General features: G+C 39.7%; 1 protein-coding gene across 1 annotated transcript in view; it reads left to right on the forward strand.

Moving 5' to 3' along the window:
- The window catches only part of ppm1lb (protein phosphatase, Mg2+/Mn2+ dependent, 1Lb), a 46,835-nt gene that overhangs the window by 26,801 nt on the left and 3,482 nt on the right, over window positions 1-16,552 (forward strand). Inside the window, exons 2-3 of the mRNA XM_056373255.1 lie at window positions 5,940-6,156; window positions 14,917-15,078. Of these exons, the coding sequence (XP_056229230.1) occupies window positions 5,940-6,156; window positions 14,917-15,078 (379 nt within the window). The remainder of the gene's footprint in view (window positions 1-5,939; window positions 6,157-14,916; window positions 15,079-16,552) is intronic.

Below are 16,552 nucleotides of genomic sequence, written 5' to 3' on the forward strand. Positions count from 1 at the left end.
AACCAGACAGCCTCATTCTAATAGACTGTTTAGGTTTAATATGAGTTTTCACCTCCTCTAATGGACCCGGCTGTCGCAGGAAGGACACACTGTGAGATCTTACTTAGAGTTTTGTGTACTGCGAGTGGAGAGGCAGACTGATGGCTGGGAGCCTGTTCACTGCCTGAATGCGAATCACCTCTGTAATAGTTCCCTTCACTTTATGAGTAAAGAGTCACAAGATCTGTCTCTGTTTGTGTGACTGAGTGTGAATGTGCACTTGTCTGTGTGTGTGCGTGTGTGTGTCTGTGTGTTTAGTGTGGTAGATTTGGAGTCACTAGACGGTCACCTTTGCTGTAAAATCTGCTTTATTGGAAACTGAATGAGCCAACAACCCGTGGTCTGTTGTCCTCGGGGGCAGGCAAGTTTGAGAGGACTTGGAAAGAGACGTCTGTTGAGGTGGGACAGATGTTCAGCCAGTTGGAGGCTTTGGCAGGCGTAACCATGGTTACCAGATGTTCTTATCACACCGGTCTTGCACCTCTCGTTCTTTCACAGTCAGAGAGAGAAAAGAGCTGGGGCTGCCTCTGTTTAGCCAAGAGGCAGTATTTCATGTCGAGCTCTCTCTCTCTCGTTCTCTCTCTCTGAAGGCTGAAGGCACTGAAGCATTTCCTGCCGCTTTTAATGGACTTCTATTCAACTTTCCAGCCCTGATCCACTTTTATAGCCCTGCCTTTCACTTCTGAAATCCTCATTCACTTTACAGAAGTCATTTCTGTTCTCTTTACACTGTCAGCCACGCAGCACAGTGTTGGCCAATACATATACCCTCTGAGACATGACTGGTATTTCAATATGTATGTTGCTCAGAGTGGTTTATTTCTGAACATCTCTTAACCTGATGTGTGTTTGTATATAGACCTATGTCTGTGTGAGTTCCGTTGGCAGCTGAAGGAGAATTGAAGTTCACAGTAGTGCTGTGGCCCCACCCCAACCCTCCATCCCTGAGCCCATCTGTGTTCACAGTGTTTGTTGTGGTTTTGGGTTTAATGGCTGGGAGAGCAAAATAGTTTTGGGCACCCTGGTTAAAATCTGTGTGTTTGGGCACAAGTGGGTGTTTTCAAGGCCACACAAACACTTCCAGTCTGGCTACAGGATCACTCTGCACAAGAAGCAAGTTATTGCGTTGAAATACTTAGTTTTCAGAATGATTTATCCAAAAACAAATGGAAGTGTTCCACAAATCCTATTTTAAAAGTTAGTATTTTAAAACCAGGTAGCATAAGTGAGATGACCCCACCACTGAATGTAAAAAGATTACATTCAGTTGACAGATTTCTTGCCTTTTAATATACGAAAAATAAGATCTCAAGACTTAGTTGAATCTGATTACATAATTGTGACAGAAAAAAAACGTGGAATTACTTGTTTGAATTTACATTTTGCACTTCCAGCACTTCTAGTCTCTGTTGAGTTAAAAGCTGAGCTCCGAAACAGCTGCTGAATGGACCTTGACGTGAAATAGATTTGCTGTTCTCAAGGTCAAGAATTATCTTTCAGTCTCAACATTTCAAGTGATGATTGCGTGCATGCTTGTGTGTTCATGTGTACTTAACCCCAGTGTTGTTTGCCTGCATTCACATTCCTCTTAAGTACAAATAAGAGGGACTCTATTTATGATGCAGTGACGACATCATACCAACCTAACACAAACACACACTGCCGCTCAAAACCTGTACTTGGCATAGCCTTGACACATACAAAGCGCAGGTGTGAGATAATGAAATTATGGCTCTATGATCACACTGTCCTCGGCCCTGTGGATAGACTGAGCTCTGCAACGTCATCCTGCGGAGAAGCATACTACACCTCTGCAGTGGACACATTTGTTTATGTTGGACATCTGCTCTCTTTCCTGCCTTTTTCTTATGAATTTAATCTGTTTGTTTTAATTTTACCAAGTTTGTTATTTTAAAGTAAAGACAAATTATATCTTTTGTACAGTGTGTAGCATTAAGCAGTGAATGCATATTCTACTTGGATTGTAAAATGGCAAATGCAGTCTCTTCACTGATGGATTTTGTGATTGTAATTTAAGACTTGTGAATTGGAAATCAAAACAACAAAGGGAAATATTTTGAAATGCTTTTCCTCCAGATTCCCTCTCCTCCAGTATCATCTGCCTTCTCTGTATTTCATTGCTTTGATGGTTTTCTGTCACTTATCTCGGGCTCTGTCTTTTAACTGGAGTCTCTCTTTCTCTCTCTTTCTTTAATGATGTGCTTGAGTGATGCTAATGAATGGTACTTGCACTCCTCAGTCTCTCCCCCTCCGTTCCCTTTTTTCTTCTTCTCTCCATCTGCCTGCTTGATCTGTCAGAAAGACCGCAGAAAGAGATTTTTCTACTTCGGTTATGAAGCTCCCTCAGGGTGATTCTAAAGGAAAACTCAGATGACTTTCCTCATTTCTGTCGGCCTAGCGATATGATGGATGGAAGTGTTTAAAAGGCCTGACTATTTCTGCAGGACTGTGCATCTGATTGGCTCACATTTAGCAGTCAGGAGGGAGTGTTTCGGGGTAGACAAAAGTGTGTAGGTGGCCCTTCCGAGGAAGTCTGTGTTTTTGTTTATGTGGATTTATGTACTTATTGTATGTGCAATACAAACCTTTGTGTTTGTGTTGCGCAAGTCAAGTCTGGTGTGAAGGAGAGCCCAATGTGACACTCTGCACAGCCATGACTGATTGCACTCTGAGCAAACTCGCCTGTTCTCCACTGCAAAAAAACATTTTTTTTTTTTAAGTTCTGAAATTATTGGTTGATAAATCAATTAGTTTGTCCAGAGATTTGGATATTTAGTTAACTCAGGTCATTTATGAAGCAAAAATGTCACTGGTAAGTTCATGCTTCACACATTTCTTTTGTATTATTTCTTATTGAATATTTCTGGGTTTTGGAATATTACACAGACAAAACTAGCACTTTGTAGACTTCACCTTAGCATTTTCGCACTATTTTGTTACATTTTATAAACTGAACCACTTACTGGTTAATCTAAAAAAATAATTAATAGATAAATAATGAATAAAAATAACTATTTGCAGGAGTATTGGTCATAATTAATGACTTAAAGCTGCATTAATTAATAATTGTTTTAATAAATTATATATTTAATATGAGATTGAGTGTTTGATCACTAGTGCTATGAAACAAGGTTTTTATGAGCGAGTCCGTGTTTTGTTGTGCCATGCACGAGACCATGCACATCCGAGCATGCAGCCGACACAATTCACACCATGCCGTTGTTTTCACACCATGCCGTTGATACAAACAAAACAAACATAGCAGTGCACCAACAAAGGCAGGAAAGAAGAGGACTGGTGCAAGCAAACATGGTAAACAATGTGATTTTCAAATGCTTTCTGAGGAAGGAAAAACACTTACCTTTGTTAAAACAATTGTGCTGATGACTAATACTGAATCTAAAAGTGTTTACAAGACACACATTTTTGTTTAGTTTTTTCCCTTTGACCATATAAGCTCATCATCTTCACCTCTCCACTGCACTTTCAGCACATTCTTACTTTCTGTGTTGCTGTGCATTGGGTAGTTAAGAATCTTAATTTTTGACCCCTGCTGCTTGGACCCCTCTGTATGTCTCTTTCAGATAGAGCAAAGCCAGACGTGTATACCCCATTTACTCTCTTCCTGCATTCCTCCATTGTACTTTTATGCCAACCGCTAATCTCACCCTCCATTTTGTTCCCTCCTGTATTACTATCCTTGATCCTTGCCATCTTGTCTTCATCTGTCTATCCCACAGTCTTCATCCCCGTCCATCCCTGCTATCCCTCCCTCATCCGCCCTTTCCTTCTTTCATCCTCTAAGCTGGTGCAGATGCTGCAGCCAGGTGTTTGATGTGTCAATCTGGTTAGCCAGCAGGTTAGATGGTCAGATAAGACTTAGCCTCCTGTTCCCTTTCTGTTAAGGCTGTCTGCTGTTCTCAAGTGTAGACAAGCATGTAGTCACACCGTCTCAAAGACTGATTGGTACGTACACGTGCAGTCAAATACTTGAAGTAATGCAGCTGGAAAAGGATTTGTGACCCCTGTGATTTGTTAAGGAGTGGCAGGCAGACAATTAAACTGCTTGATAATTTGCACAGTATAACCCAAGCTGATAAAGGACTTCCGGTTTGATTTATGACCTTTGAACTGAGTTTATAACTCCTGTTCTCTGCATGGTAACTGCAGGATGAAGGTATGTCATGGCGATTGTCTTCTGACAATAGAAAGGAGAGTGTGAGAAAAGGAATGTAGAAAAGATCCTTGGTGATTTTGGACTAAACATCACCATGGAAGCAGAGAGAAGAGTGTGGGAAATGGAAAATGAGAGAAAGAAAGACGGGCCCTTACACATCCAGGAAAGAAAAAGATTAGGAGTGTTTTTGTGTCAGTGGAGAAGATAGGGGAAGAGTGACAGGGCTTGCAGAGGAAAGCTTTTATGACACTGATGAGATATAACAAGTGAGGAGTAGATGAGTTGTTTTTTATGTATGTGGAAAGAAAGCAAGGGAGACAGGGTTATCTGAGTCCTTGAAAGCAGTTTCCCTGCGCAGAATGAGATATGGATGGCGAGAGAAAGAGAGTGAGGTACAGCACCTGAGACATGGGCTTCATATAAGAGTCCCTGTCCTATGGCCTCAAGTCATTATTTTCAGTACTAGGAAATTGCAAACATTTTTTCTCCTGCAGCCTTGAATGGCTTATTTTGTTTTTGTTAATTCACAGTTTGTTTAATTACTGCAGATGTTTGACTTTCTGCAAGTGAAAGCTATGTATGAAACACGAGCTATATAAATCTGGGACGCTGCAGATCAGTTGCATGTCAGCAGAACATTATCTGACATTTGTACTTGGAACTTTCTGAACTTCATGACCTTGGACTGGCTTGTCTTGCCTGTTTGGCACTGAGCCAGTGGAGGGAGGCATTATTTTCTCTGAAACAGGAGTGGGAATGTATGAAAAAAGGGAAGGTTGGTGTTATCCTATGGATAGAGGTGAAGGTACAGTTTCTCCAGCTCAGCTGTATCCCACAGCGGGGTGTGAGTGTGAGCTTGTGTGCATTTGATTGGCGATGCACTTTTTCTTTCTTTATCTCCATTTATCTGTAATTTATCTGCTTCAGCAAGGCAGAGAGGACAAGCAGGTTACTGCCACTGTAGCCTGCTGTGTAGACCACTTGCCAAAGACAGCGTGTGTGTGTGCATGTGTGCACACATATATAAGATATCTTTTTTTTTTTTTTTTATAAATTGACACTACATTACAATATTCTGTATCAAAAATATGTATAAATAGCTGCACATTTTGGGTAATAAGCTAACACGTTCTTGCTACTGGTGCCAAGCAACTTACTGGCCCAGCCAAGAAATAGTTCCAGCGCTTCACTCCCCATAAGACCAGAACATCTCATTTTATCATGGATTTAACAAACAAGATATAACATTTTAATTAATGAGCTTTAAAGGTGCTTGTTGGCTTGCTTATTTATTTATTTATTTATTTATTCTTTTAACCTTGAGACAGAGCCAGGCTAGCTTTTCTCCCCTTTCTTCCGGTGTTTATGCTAAGCTAAATTAATAGCCTACTTATCAAAGCAAACAGATAAGATAAGCCTATATTTCCCAAATTTTTTTAATTTCTACATTCTCAATGACTAGGACTTTTGAAGTTTTCTTTAAATATCTGTAAAATGTTGAAAATAATATCAGAAAATCAGCATCATATGAATAAGGCAACTGCTTGAACATGGTCAGTGTAAAAACATGGAGAAACACTTGTCATCAACATAGAGAACGTGACAGAATATGTTGGGTTATGCCTTTAGTAGCATTTTTGACCCAGCAAATTTTTACCTGCATCTAATTCTTCCTCTGTGTCCCTCTGCTCTCCATTATCAGGCTGCTGCTGACTTTGCCAAGGCCCACCTGCCCGAGGCTCTCCGCCAGCAGCTACTGACCTATGAACGGGAGAGAGAGCGAGACAGAGAAAAAGACAAAGAGAAAGATGAAAAAAAGGAGAAGGGTGGTCTCTCCTATCCTTCCATCCTGGAGCAGCAGATCCTGACATTGGACAGAGAAATTCTAGACAAGCTGTCTGCCACTTACAATGAAGCAGGTATGTGTGTATTTGTTTGTTAAATACCTCATCAGAGTGAAAAAATCCCAGCCTAATTGTAAAACGATGTACACATAACTATACACATTATATATTCAAGTGTATGGCAATTCCCTGCATTGGTTTGGTCCGTCTAGATGCTACACTGGTTCACTATTTAGCAATGATTTAAATGTGTACATACAGTATATCAGGTTGAGTGTGTGACCACAAAACTGGAGGCCACATGCAGATGGATTTTACCCACTGGTGTTGCTCAGTAGTGGAAACACAATAAGAAAACACTACTTTGTTTGTAGCAATACTTTTAAATGTCCCCTAAATGCTGCATGCAAACTATTATTTTCTACTCCACTGTTTCACTTGACTGTTGTTGAATAGTGTCTGTCAGCAGCCCCAGGCCTTGCTTATTCAGCTGTTTAAATACAAGCTGATCTTCACAAGGCTTGTAGTAATTATCTCTGGAGGGAGGCAGGGAAGGAGAGAAGGAGGGAGGGGTGACGTGAGAGGGAGAGTGATAGATGGAAAGAGGTAGCAGAAGGGTCAGAGGGAAGGATGCATGTGTGGAAGGAGGACTTTTTGCTGGTTAGAGCTATACACTAGAGAGGAACAAGAGCCCTGTACCACACGCAAAATAAAGGGAGCGCAATGAAAGAGAAGCGCCGAGACAAAGGGTAAGGAGAGACAGGGAAAGGGACAAACAGAGAGCGGTACATTCAAAGGGTGAGGAGAATGAGAGCACGGATACAAAGGATGATGAAAAAGGCCGATCTGCACGAACCAAAAACAGGGTGACGAGAGAGGGCAAAGAAACAAATCTTGCCCCAAAGTCCCACAGCTGAATTATACAGTGCAATGCAGAGACATATGAGCTTCATTCATAAACACGTTTGGGTTTGTTCTAGATTCCATCACAGCCTTGTTTTTAAGATTATGACAAATAAGTTTATCATAGGTTCATCATAGACATCAGTTGAAGTAACAGTAAGGGAGAGATGCAGCAGTGTGGTTTTTCATCTGCCTCTATTAATTCAACACTATAGGGAGAAGATGCAGGAGCATAAGTAATTAGAGGAGGCCAAGGCCGTATGTTAACAATGGACATTATGAATGGCAGAAACATAATGGCTTATTGAACATGTAGGGGAGAGAGTTGTAATATAGATTATAAGATGATTTATGACACTGTAGAGACATCCTGCAACCTCAAGAATTCATCATTGCTCTTGTGGGGCAGTCAGTTAGAGTCAGAGTAAAAATGGGAGAAATGGACACACAATATGCCATTCCTTAAAGGAAAATTCTTGTTCCATATAACCTGGGTTATAACTTCATCCTTAGGGTTGTACCCACTAAGTTAAATGCTGAGATAACCAACATCAAAACAAAGACCCAGGTAAGCCAAACTTATTTGTAAGACAAGTTTTTTGTTTTTAAGTATTTTCATGGCCATTCAGGCATTTTGGGCATCAGATATATTACAGTAGAAAGCCGAAGTGAAGAAGAGAGGACATTAATGCAACAAAAGTCACTGGCTGGATTTGAACAAGGGATGTTATGGTTCATCATTGACACCCTACCCACCAGACCACCAGCGGCCCCACTTTAATTAAAAAAATGTTAAAATTAAGTGTTTTAGATAATCTATATAAACTGTTAGCTTGTCTGTAACCTGGCAGATCATCTGACATCTTCTGTTTCTTGCCCCAGTGGCCTTTGCTGCAGGAATGTCACAGTGTACCCAGATGTCAGCAATTGCTTAGAGGTGATTGTTATCACAGCTAATAGAAATGTTGACCAAAACCACAAAAAAATTAGATGCAAGTTAGGTAAACTGCAATTTTCCTTATAAAAGAAAGGAGGGGAAAGGGAATGCATCTTACAATTAGATTACTTCTGCACAGAGTGTAGCCTAAATGAAACCCTGCACAGGCAGCTGATATGTGGCTCACATGTCAGTTGTTGAGGAGGTCAGTGGTATGAAAGGGCCATTGAGAAAGCTTCACATCCTCGTGAGAATGATGGGTCACTGATTGCTAAATAGGAGAATTAAAATCTCCAGACCTAGAGCGCCAAGTCTGGAGTCAACAGCTGATTGTTATCTCTCAGAAAAGGTTGATATGCTGCAGTTACTGTGTTACCTTTCGTAACACTGCTCTTGACCACTTCATCCTCTTTTATCCTTATCCTCCTCTCGTTGCTGCTTCCCCAGCTGCAGATAAGCATCAGCTTTCTGATCTATGTTGCTCTCAAAACAGCCGTGAAGTAAATCTCCCCTCCTGATCCCTCTGCCTCCTTCCCTTCTAAAGCCATGTGACCTGTTGCATCCAGGGTCCAAAGATTCTTACCACTCCCTATCTGTTTGTATCTTGTTCTTATCCCTCTATATTTCAATCATCCGTTTTTGGACAGCACAGCAAGAAGGACAGGCACTGAGATAGATAAAGTGACAGTCAAGCTCCATTACAACGAAAATGCCTCTGTGTTGTCCTGAGCATTAGACAGTCTGGGATTGAATTGACTTTCTTGTCAGTGTCTCAGTGGTGGTGGTGGTGGTGTGGAGGGGCTGCTGATCAGGTGATTGTTGTGCATTCTTGTCCCTTTATCTGATTCAACAATCGCATCATTTAGGGTGCGCAGCTCCCTGCTTTCTGTTGTATTTGGGGCCTAAATTAAGCTGGCAGGGAAGGAAGAGAGAGGGAAAATTGGAGAGATACACTCTCAATTCGGCTCTGAGTCCCCAGGACAACAGCTTATCAGATTTACCCCCTGTTCGTTCATGCCTCCGTTGTTTATCAGCAAACAAAAGCGCTTGAAAGAAAGATAAGGGAGATGGGACTTTGATGGAATGCCCAGAGTCTGTTATGAAACAGTCTCCTTAATGTGATGTGTTATTCTGCTGCTACTACTGTGTGACATGTCTCTCAGCACATTTGCACCCACACAAGCACTCTAAAGTGTCCAGTAGGGTTTTAGTCCAATAATCAGTAGTTACTGTTGCAAGCAGCGCTATACCGGGCTGGTAACTATGTCATCTTGCATAAAGTATCATTTTTTATTAAGTAGGAAATTTTAAAGATTTTAGAGATTAATTCATGGAAATATGTGGAGAAATATTAAGGGGGAAAACACTTTGTTCCCCAGATATATTTTGTGCACCATCATCAGACTTCCATAAGAGAAAACTATACCTCTAAACATGCAGGAGATTTGTTTTACAAAGCAAGAATGAAACATACTGTATTCTGTGTTTATTTGCTGCATTACAAAGTGTTTTATGTTTTATAAACTTAAGGGTGTAGAGACTGAGCCCTTCTAATAAACACAGCAACATGAACACACATGGCATCATTTCAATGTAAAACTGGAAAAAGGTTGAACTGCCAGAAATCTAAATATTTTAGAAATCAAATACCCGCTGGAAGGAAGGAAATGTTTCTGCCTCGGTAATCAAGCAAAAAGCATTTGCATTACTGGTGCCAGACTATTGATACTGTATTGCAAGAAAACTATACAGTATATTGCTATGATAACTAATGTGCCTCTTCCCTAGTTAAAAATCTTCTTCAGGCTGTTTCCTGAACAGCTGGAGACAATATAAATGTTCTCAAAACACAGTCGTTTGCTTTATCTTTCGTCATTTAATTCTCCTCAGAGTGGAGCTCCATTTTAAGTACTAGTCATTTTGTTTTTGCTTTTCTAAGCTTTGCATTTGTTTGGTGTTGTTATTATTTTAGCTGAAAGTTGATGTCATTTTTAGTGGTTCCTTTATTGCAATGAGCCATTTCATGTTTGTGTTCTGACTCCAGTAATGTTAATCTTTGTTTAGATCATTGCATCAACTTTTTCTGTGGGCGAAATGGAACCCAGCACAGTGCAGGCACGTGTCATACTCCTTACAGTATCTCGCATGTTTAACTAGAACTGTCAAACTAATGTAGTGGAGTAGAAAGTACAATATTTCCCTCTGAAATGTAGGAGTGGGAGTATAAAGTAGCATAAAATTGAAATACACAAGTAAAGTACAAAATTGTGCTTAAGTACAGTACTTAGAGTAAATGTACTAAATGTACACCACTGCTGATATAATTACTTAGGCTTCAGCTGACATGGATTTTAGTATTGTTCTATTATTCAACCAGATGAAACTCCTTAGTTCCTTAGTGAAAACAAAGGGGGTGTCCCTTTTTTAAAAAAAAAGAAAACAAAAAAGAAAAACTAATATCAAAAAGGTAAAAGACTAACTAGGCTACCACAGCCACAAAAACACGATTAAAATCAAATAATAAACTCTATATTGATGTCAAAATGTATCTCTACAACAACTAATCCTCCATTGTCTCACTGCTTGTGACCACGCACCAGTGTTTGCTAAAATTAGATGACATTTTATGTTGGTAATGAAATGCCAAGCCAACATTGGAAATGAAATGGCATCAGCTAGTTAACATTAGTTAGCTGTAACTCATTAGTTAGCTGTAACTCTAGGCAAAAATTAGAAACTAGCTAAGATTAGTTTTCATCTGTAGATATTTGACACAATCTAATTCAAAAACTCTGAAGGTAATGTAAGATTTGAACCCTGGATATGAACGCAATGTTGATTAAACATTTGACAGACCAAACATGTTTGACAGGCTCTGACATCTGAGATAAGACAGTTATTGTTGTGGTAACTTGAGGTGGAGACATGAATATTGTGAGTTTTTCATTGTGATGAATTCTCTAGCACAAATCTTTGCAAGTCTGATATTGGGTTTAAAAGTGTTCTAACTGTCTGGCCTCAGGATGTAAAAACAAGGTTTTTGTGTTTTAAAGTGTGTAAGGCATGAAGCTTTTTATTTTTCTGCACTCACTCTTCACTGTGTGAAGAGAAAGAAGATTATCTTAAAAGGGAACTCCACTGACTTACTTTTCTTGGAGAGTACAACTGAATGTGTGAAATTAAAGTTTTTCATATATTTTCACATAAAAAATATCTTTTTTGGCTCTAGATAGAGCTTCTCCAGGTTTGATGAATTGCGTTGGTTGGAGCTGAAGACTACAAGTATGACAAGAGACAGAAATCTGGGGGTGTAGAGTTGGAGAAAAGTGAGCTAGACAAGACAACCCAGACAACTGTCAGCAGTTGAGTTGCAGTGTGGGTAATTTGGGCACCAGATTTTGACAAATAATAATAAAAGTGACGATATCTCTGGTTCTGTTCCATTGATTTTTGATCCTTTTTTATGCCTCCGTGCTGTGACAGATGTGGCCGGAGGCTGATGTATATTGATGATGTGTTGGGGTTGTTCGTCCGTCCCATTCTTGTGACAGCAAAGAACTCCTTGAGGGAATTTCTTCAAATCTGCTACAAATGTTCACTTGGATTCAAGGATGAACTTATTTTGTGGGTCAAAGGTCAAGGTTGCTGTGGCCTCACAGAACATATTTTTTTCCTTAATTTAAGAAATTAATACAAAAAAAAATATGACAGAATTGAACACAACTGTCAAGGGTAATAAAATGAAGTGAAAAATTTTTATATCCAAGTGCTCAATGGTTTACTTCACTGTGACATCATAATGTTCTGCAAAAACACTTCTGGCCATTATTCAGTGTTGTAACTCACCTCACTAACCTGCAGCTTGACGCATACAACTGCAAGATTCTAGTTTTAACTGTCCATCTTGAGTCATACACTGTTATTGGAGTGCATTGCTAAATTTGTTGAGTATTATTTCAAACCTCTTCCTGACGCACAAGACTTTGTGAATGTTGCCATAACAACCTTGCATAATTAGAGGAGATACTTAGATCCATAGGCCTGTCAAATAATATGCTTTTCCCAAATACAAATCCCTGAATGTCACTATCCTTCATGATAAACAATCATCAACCCTATTTTGTATCATTAAAATTCTAAAGGGAAAGAAACACTCTGGAAAAATGAATGGGTGGTTCAAATGTACACTGGAGCCCGAAGCTAAATCTCACTCTGACAGAAAGCTGCGGCTCGCCTCAAGGCAGAAAAATATTTAGGACAGAAAGAAATGAATAGAATGAAAACTACGTTATGGAAAACAGTGACTGTCTAAAGCTTTACAGTGATATAGTATGCAAATTCAGAGTGTTGACTTCATGACGCAGCCCGAACGGATGCACATTCTAAATATAGTATTGCTATAAATGTTAAGAGTGGAAGTCCAAGGAGGGCAGATTAGACAGGATGGCAGGTAGTGTTTTTTTAGAAAGGCTTTGAAGCAGACAATGAGCCAGGGTGAACAAGGTGGTGGCAGTCCTGTCTTCACATTTTTCACCTAAATGCCAAGCAGCTTTGTTAAGAACGTAAATCCATGGGATGTACCCTGGTGTTCTATGAACACATATGCTCTCCAGAATTATAGTTACAATTAGAAAATTTAAATTAGCACAAACACAGTCTTTGCTAACTCTCAGAGAGTGAATCAGTGCAGTGATACAAATTGGGAGTGGGAGACTAATTGTGGCTGAGATGTTAATCTCATTGGAGAGTCGAAGGTGTGCCTGGCCAAGCTAAGCCAATAATTAGCATGAGCAGAGGCTGCATTCAGGCCATGGTGCCATTTTAATAGGGAACGCTGAACGTGTGCTTGGCATGACTGGGCTAATTGGGGAAGGGTGTGCTAGCAAGGCATCTCAGTCCATTATCTCTATCGCCATGGGAACTGGATAAGGATAATTAGCTGGACAGCATGGCACAGTGCAGCGGCAGCTATAGGCACAAGCAGCAGGATTAGGGATGCATACAATGATGAAACTAATGGAAATAGATTTTTCACAAACTGTGTAAAAGATTTAGTAAGTCTTTTACAATTAAGTGGCAGCAATGTTCACTTCATTCATCTTAGACTCGCTTCTAGCTGGTGCTCTCTCCCTCATACTTAGTTTCTGTCCCCCCTCTGTTTTTTTCCGAATTTTCTGTTTATCACTTTTTTCTCACCCAAAGATATAAAGGGGAATAATAAAATCATTGTCCTACTGAGAAGTAATCTCTTTTTCTCTTTCTTTCTTCATATCTCTCCTCTTCAAGCGCTCTACCCCCCCTGTACTCACTTTTCATTTCGTCTGCATCCGCTGCTGCCTGTCTTTAACCTCTCCCATCTCATTCGCCACATACTGACTGTACCAGCTCTACGACAGAGTAACTATGAACTGAATGGAAGAACCCTTAATGAGGGAGATAGATTTATTTTGTTCTGCACAATGCCAAACACCTGAGACGTGAGCTCTCAGTCCATCAACATCACACAAAGATGTGGAACTTTAAAGGAAAGCTTTAATGTTCATCCTCGGCCATTTTACTACTAAAATCCTGACAGTGTCTCTACTGTATGTCCCATCACGTGCCTTTCTCCCTGTACCATCCCCACTCTCTGTCCGGGTGGTCCAGACCAGTAGTCACCCCCCAACCCTCCCCAACTCTCTCCTCTTTTTTTTTTTCCTCTCCCTCCAGTTTTGCTTAGCTTTGCTCTGTGTGAGCAGATGGCCAAACAGGCAGATCTGCTCTTTCTCTACATGACTTTGAATCTCACACAATAGGCCTCAGATTCCAGACTCTGTTCTGCCTGGCTGGGAAGCTAAACAAAGAGAGGAAAGAGGAGAAGAAATGAAATCATTGAGGTACAAGGAGCAGTACAAGGAAAAGAAGTTGCTTCAAAGAGTTTTTGCATTGTTTGCACACAGCTTCACAGCATGTGTCACTTCAGTGCAGGAGGGAAGTGTGTGTATTAGTAGTGTGCTTTTATTTTTTTCTCCATTACATACGTTTTTAATGTTAACATACCTAATGTTACATTAAGTTTCTTTTGAACGGTTGCTATGAGTGAGGGTTTTTGTTTTGTTTTTTTGGCCACGCGAGCACAGTGGCTCTATGGATGTTAATGTCGCTCTGTCAGTTGGTCCACCACTTTGGTCTAGATGGAAATAGCTTGACAGCTATTTGATGACATGCTTGAAATTTTGTGCAGACATTCGAGGTCCCCTGAAGATGAATCGTGCTGACTTTGGGGATCCCCTGAATTTTACATCAGTGGCATGAGATTGACATTTGATGTTTTGAGTGAAATGTCTCAACAACTATTGGATCAACTGCCATGAAGTTTCGTAGAAACATTCATGTCCACCTCAGGATCAATTGTAATAACTATGGTGATATTTCTTTTCTCCAGCAACATCATCTGGTCCAAGTTTTAATTGTCCTATTGATTGGTTTCTGACCAAATCTCTGCAAAAAAATGACAGTCCCGTCAGCTGCAGCTGTACCGTTTTTATTTAGTGCTTACTAGCAAATCTTAGCATGCTAACTGGCTAAACTAAGATGTTGAACTTGGCAAACATTATACCTTCTAAATATCAGCATATTAGCATCATCTTTATGAGCCATAGTATAGCCTGACAGAACCACAAGCATGGCTATAGACTCTTAGTCTTGTTGTATGATTAATGCATACATGTAATATTACCTTGATTTGTCAGGTATTTGATTTGCTATATTGACCAAAAACAGACATTCTTGTCTGGTCATTTTATCCATGAATTGTTTCTCAATTGATTTTCCAGAAAATTTGCGATATTACAATAAATATTGGCAGAAAATTACACACAGAGGATGAAATCCACATAACGCACTCCAGTTGTGATTCTCATTTACTTCTCTGTCCCCTACCCTCTTCCTGCTCCATCTCTCTTTCTCCATCTTTCCCTGCCCCCTCCTGTTCCCCTCTCCCCTCTCTGTTTCAGGCACTACATGTCTGGTGGCCCTGCTGTCTGATAAGGAATTGACAGTGGCCAACGTCGGAGACTCACGCGGAGTTCTTTGCGATAAAGACGGCAATGCCATTCCTCTATCCCATGACCACAAACCTTACCAGCTCAAAGAACGCAAGAGAATCAAGAAAGCCGGTGAGAAAACAGCTGCAGTCCAGACAAATAGGCTTTTTTTCACCAGATTCTGAGTAGCAAAACAGGGTTGTAGTTAAAACGTCAGGGACATCAAAACTAAGATTGTTGTCATGAAAGCATTAAATAAGTCTTCTTATGATCAAAGCTATGCACCATTATCCTTTTTTCCTTGTGTTCAGGCTGACATCAAAACCTTGTGACTGATAACACAATCTGTTTCCAGAGCAGCATGGTATCAAATGCAGTCAGACAGTGCACAGTGTTTAAGGTGTATCTGTAGGCATAATTCTCTCTCCTAGCCTATCTACATACTCTCTGTACTGAGGAGAGTTTGATGGCAAGTTGCCAGATTAGTCAGTCAGTGTGGTCACTCTTTGGGTAGCTCTCCATCTCCATCTAATGGTCTGATTGGGTACTGAAAGACATTTGGTTTCACATTATGTTGCTGCGTACTTACTCATGTTAGATGCTTGCAATTATGATTCTGCAGATGTCTGTTTCTTGTGAGCTTCAGGGGGGTGGAGTTAATGATGATGTTTTAATTATAAATTCTCATGTCCAGGAACTACTTGTATACTAATAAAACTCCTTGTACAGTAAGCTTTTCTCATGGGTAGCATTATCTTGTTACAGTGGTGTTTTTCCTCCTCTCTCTGGCACATTCATGTAAACACAGTTACTCAAGAACAATTAATGATAGAAACTTTATACCTACACCACAGTTTCCTCAGGTAAAGCTGATGATCTGATTAGATTTTGCAGCAACTTGCTGAATACATTTCCATATTAACAAGGATAAACCTTGATTTTCTTGAGACTGTTGTTACTCTTAAAAACTAAATTAAGTGTTGTGTATGCACTCCGTTAGACAGGCGAGCAGGAGAAAAATAAATCACGCTGAAGAAAGTTCAAATTCACATCATCTCTGCACTAAGTTTAATGCAACAATGTAATGTTTCAGTCACATTCCTCTGGCATCAAACTTACAGTATGAAACAACAACTTCTTGATACTAGAGCTGCAGGCTGCAACAACCAATTAAAAAAAAAAAAAAAAAAAAGTCAAATCACAAACACTTAGACCAACAGTGTCTGATGATCCACAGAATACAGTGGAAAGGTAAGTAAAGTAAAGGTTTGAAATTATAATGTGTTTTGTAATTTCAGACAGTTTACTCAGTATTTCCTTAATAATAATTAATTATATTTAAGATGACCTTTAAAATTTGAATTTCCCGTGTGATTTTTTTTAAAATGTTATGAAGAAGTTATGAAGGTTTCCAGTTCGTTTATGATACTAAAACTAATGTTGAGTGATACTCCTTATTTTGTATTGTCTGACCAGTGTTTATTTACTATTTTCTATTTTATTCTGTGAATGTTAATATACATTGTTGGTGTCATATTAGGGATTTTTAAATCAATTATTGGTGGTGTAATTGTCCTGGGTCTTTGTGATTTGACTCCTTCTCATT

This window comes from Seriola aureovittata, chromosome 4, assembly GCF_021018895.1.
Source record: "Seriola aureovittata isolate HTS-2021-v1 ecotype China chromosome 4, ASM2101889v1, whole genome shotgun sequence".
NCBI classification, from domain to species: domain Eukaryota; kingdom Metazoa; phylum Chordata; class Actinopteri; order Carangiformes; family Carangidae; genus Seriola; species Seriola aureovittata.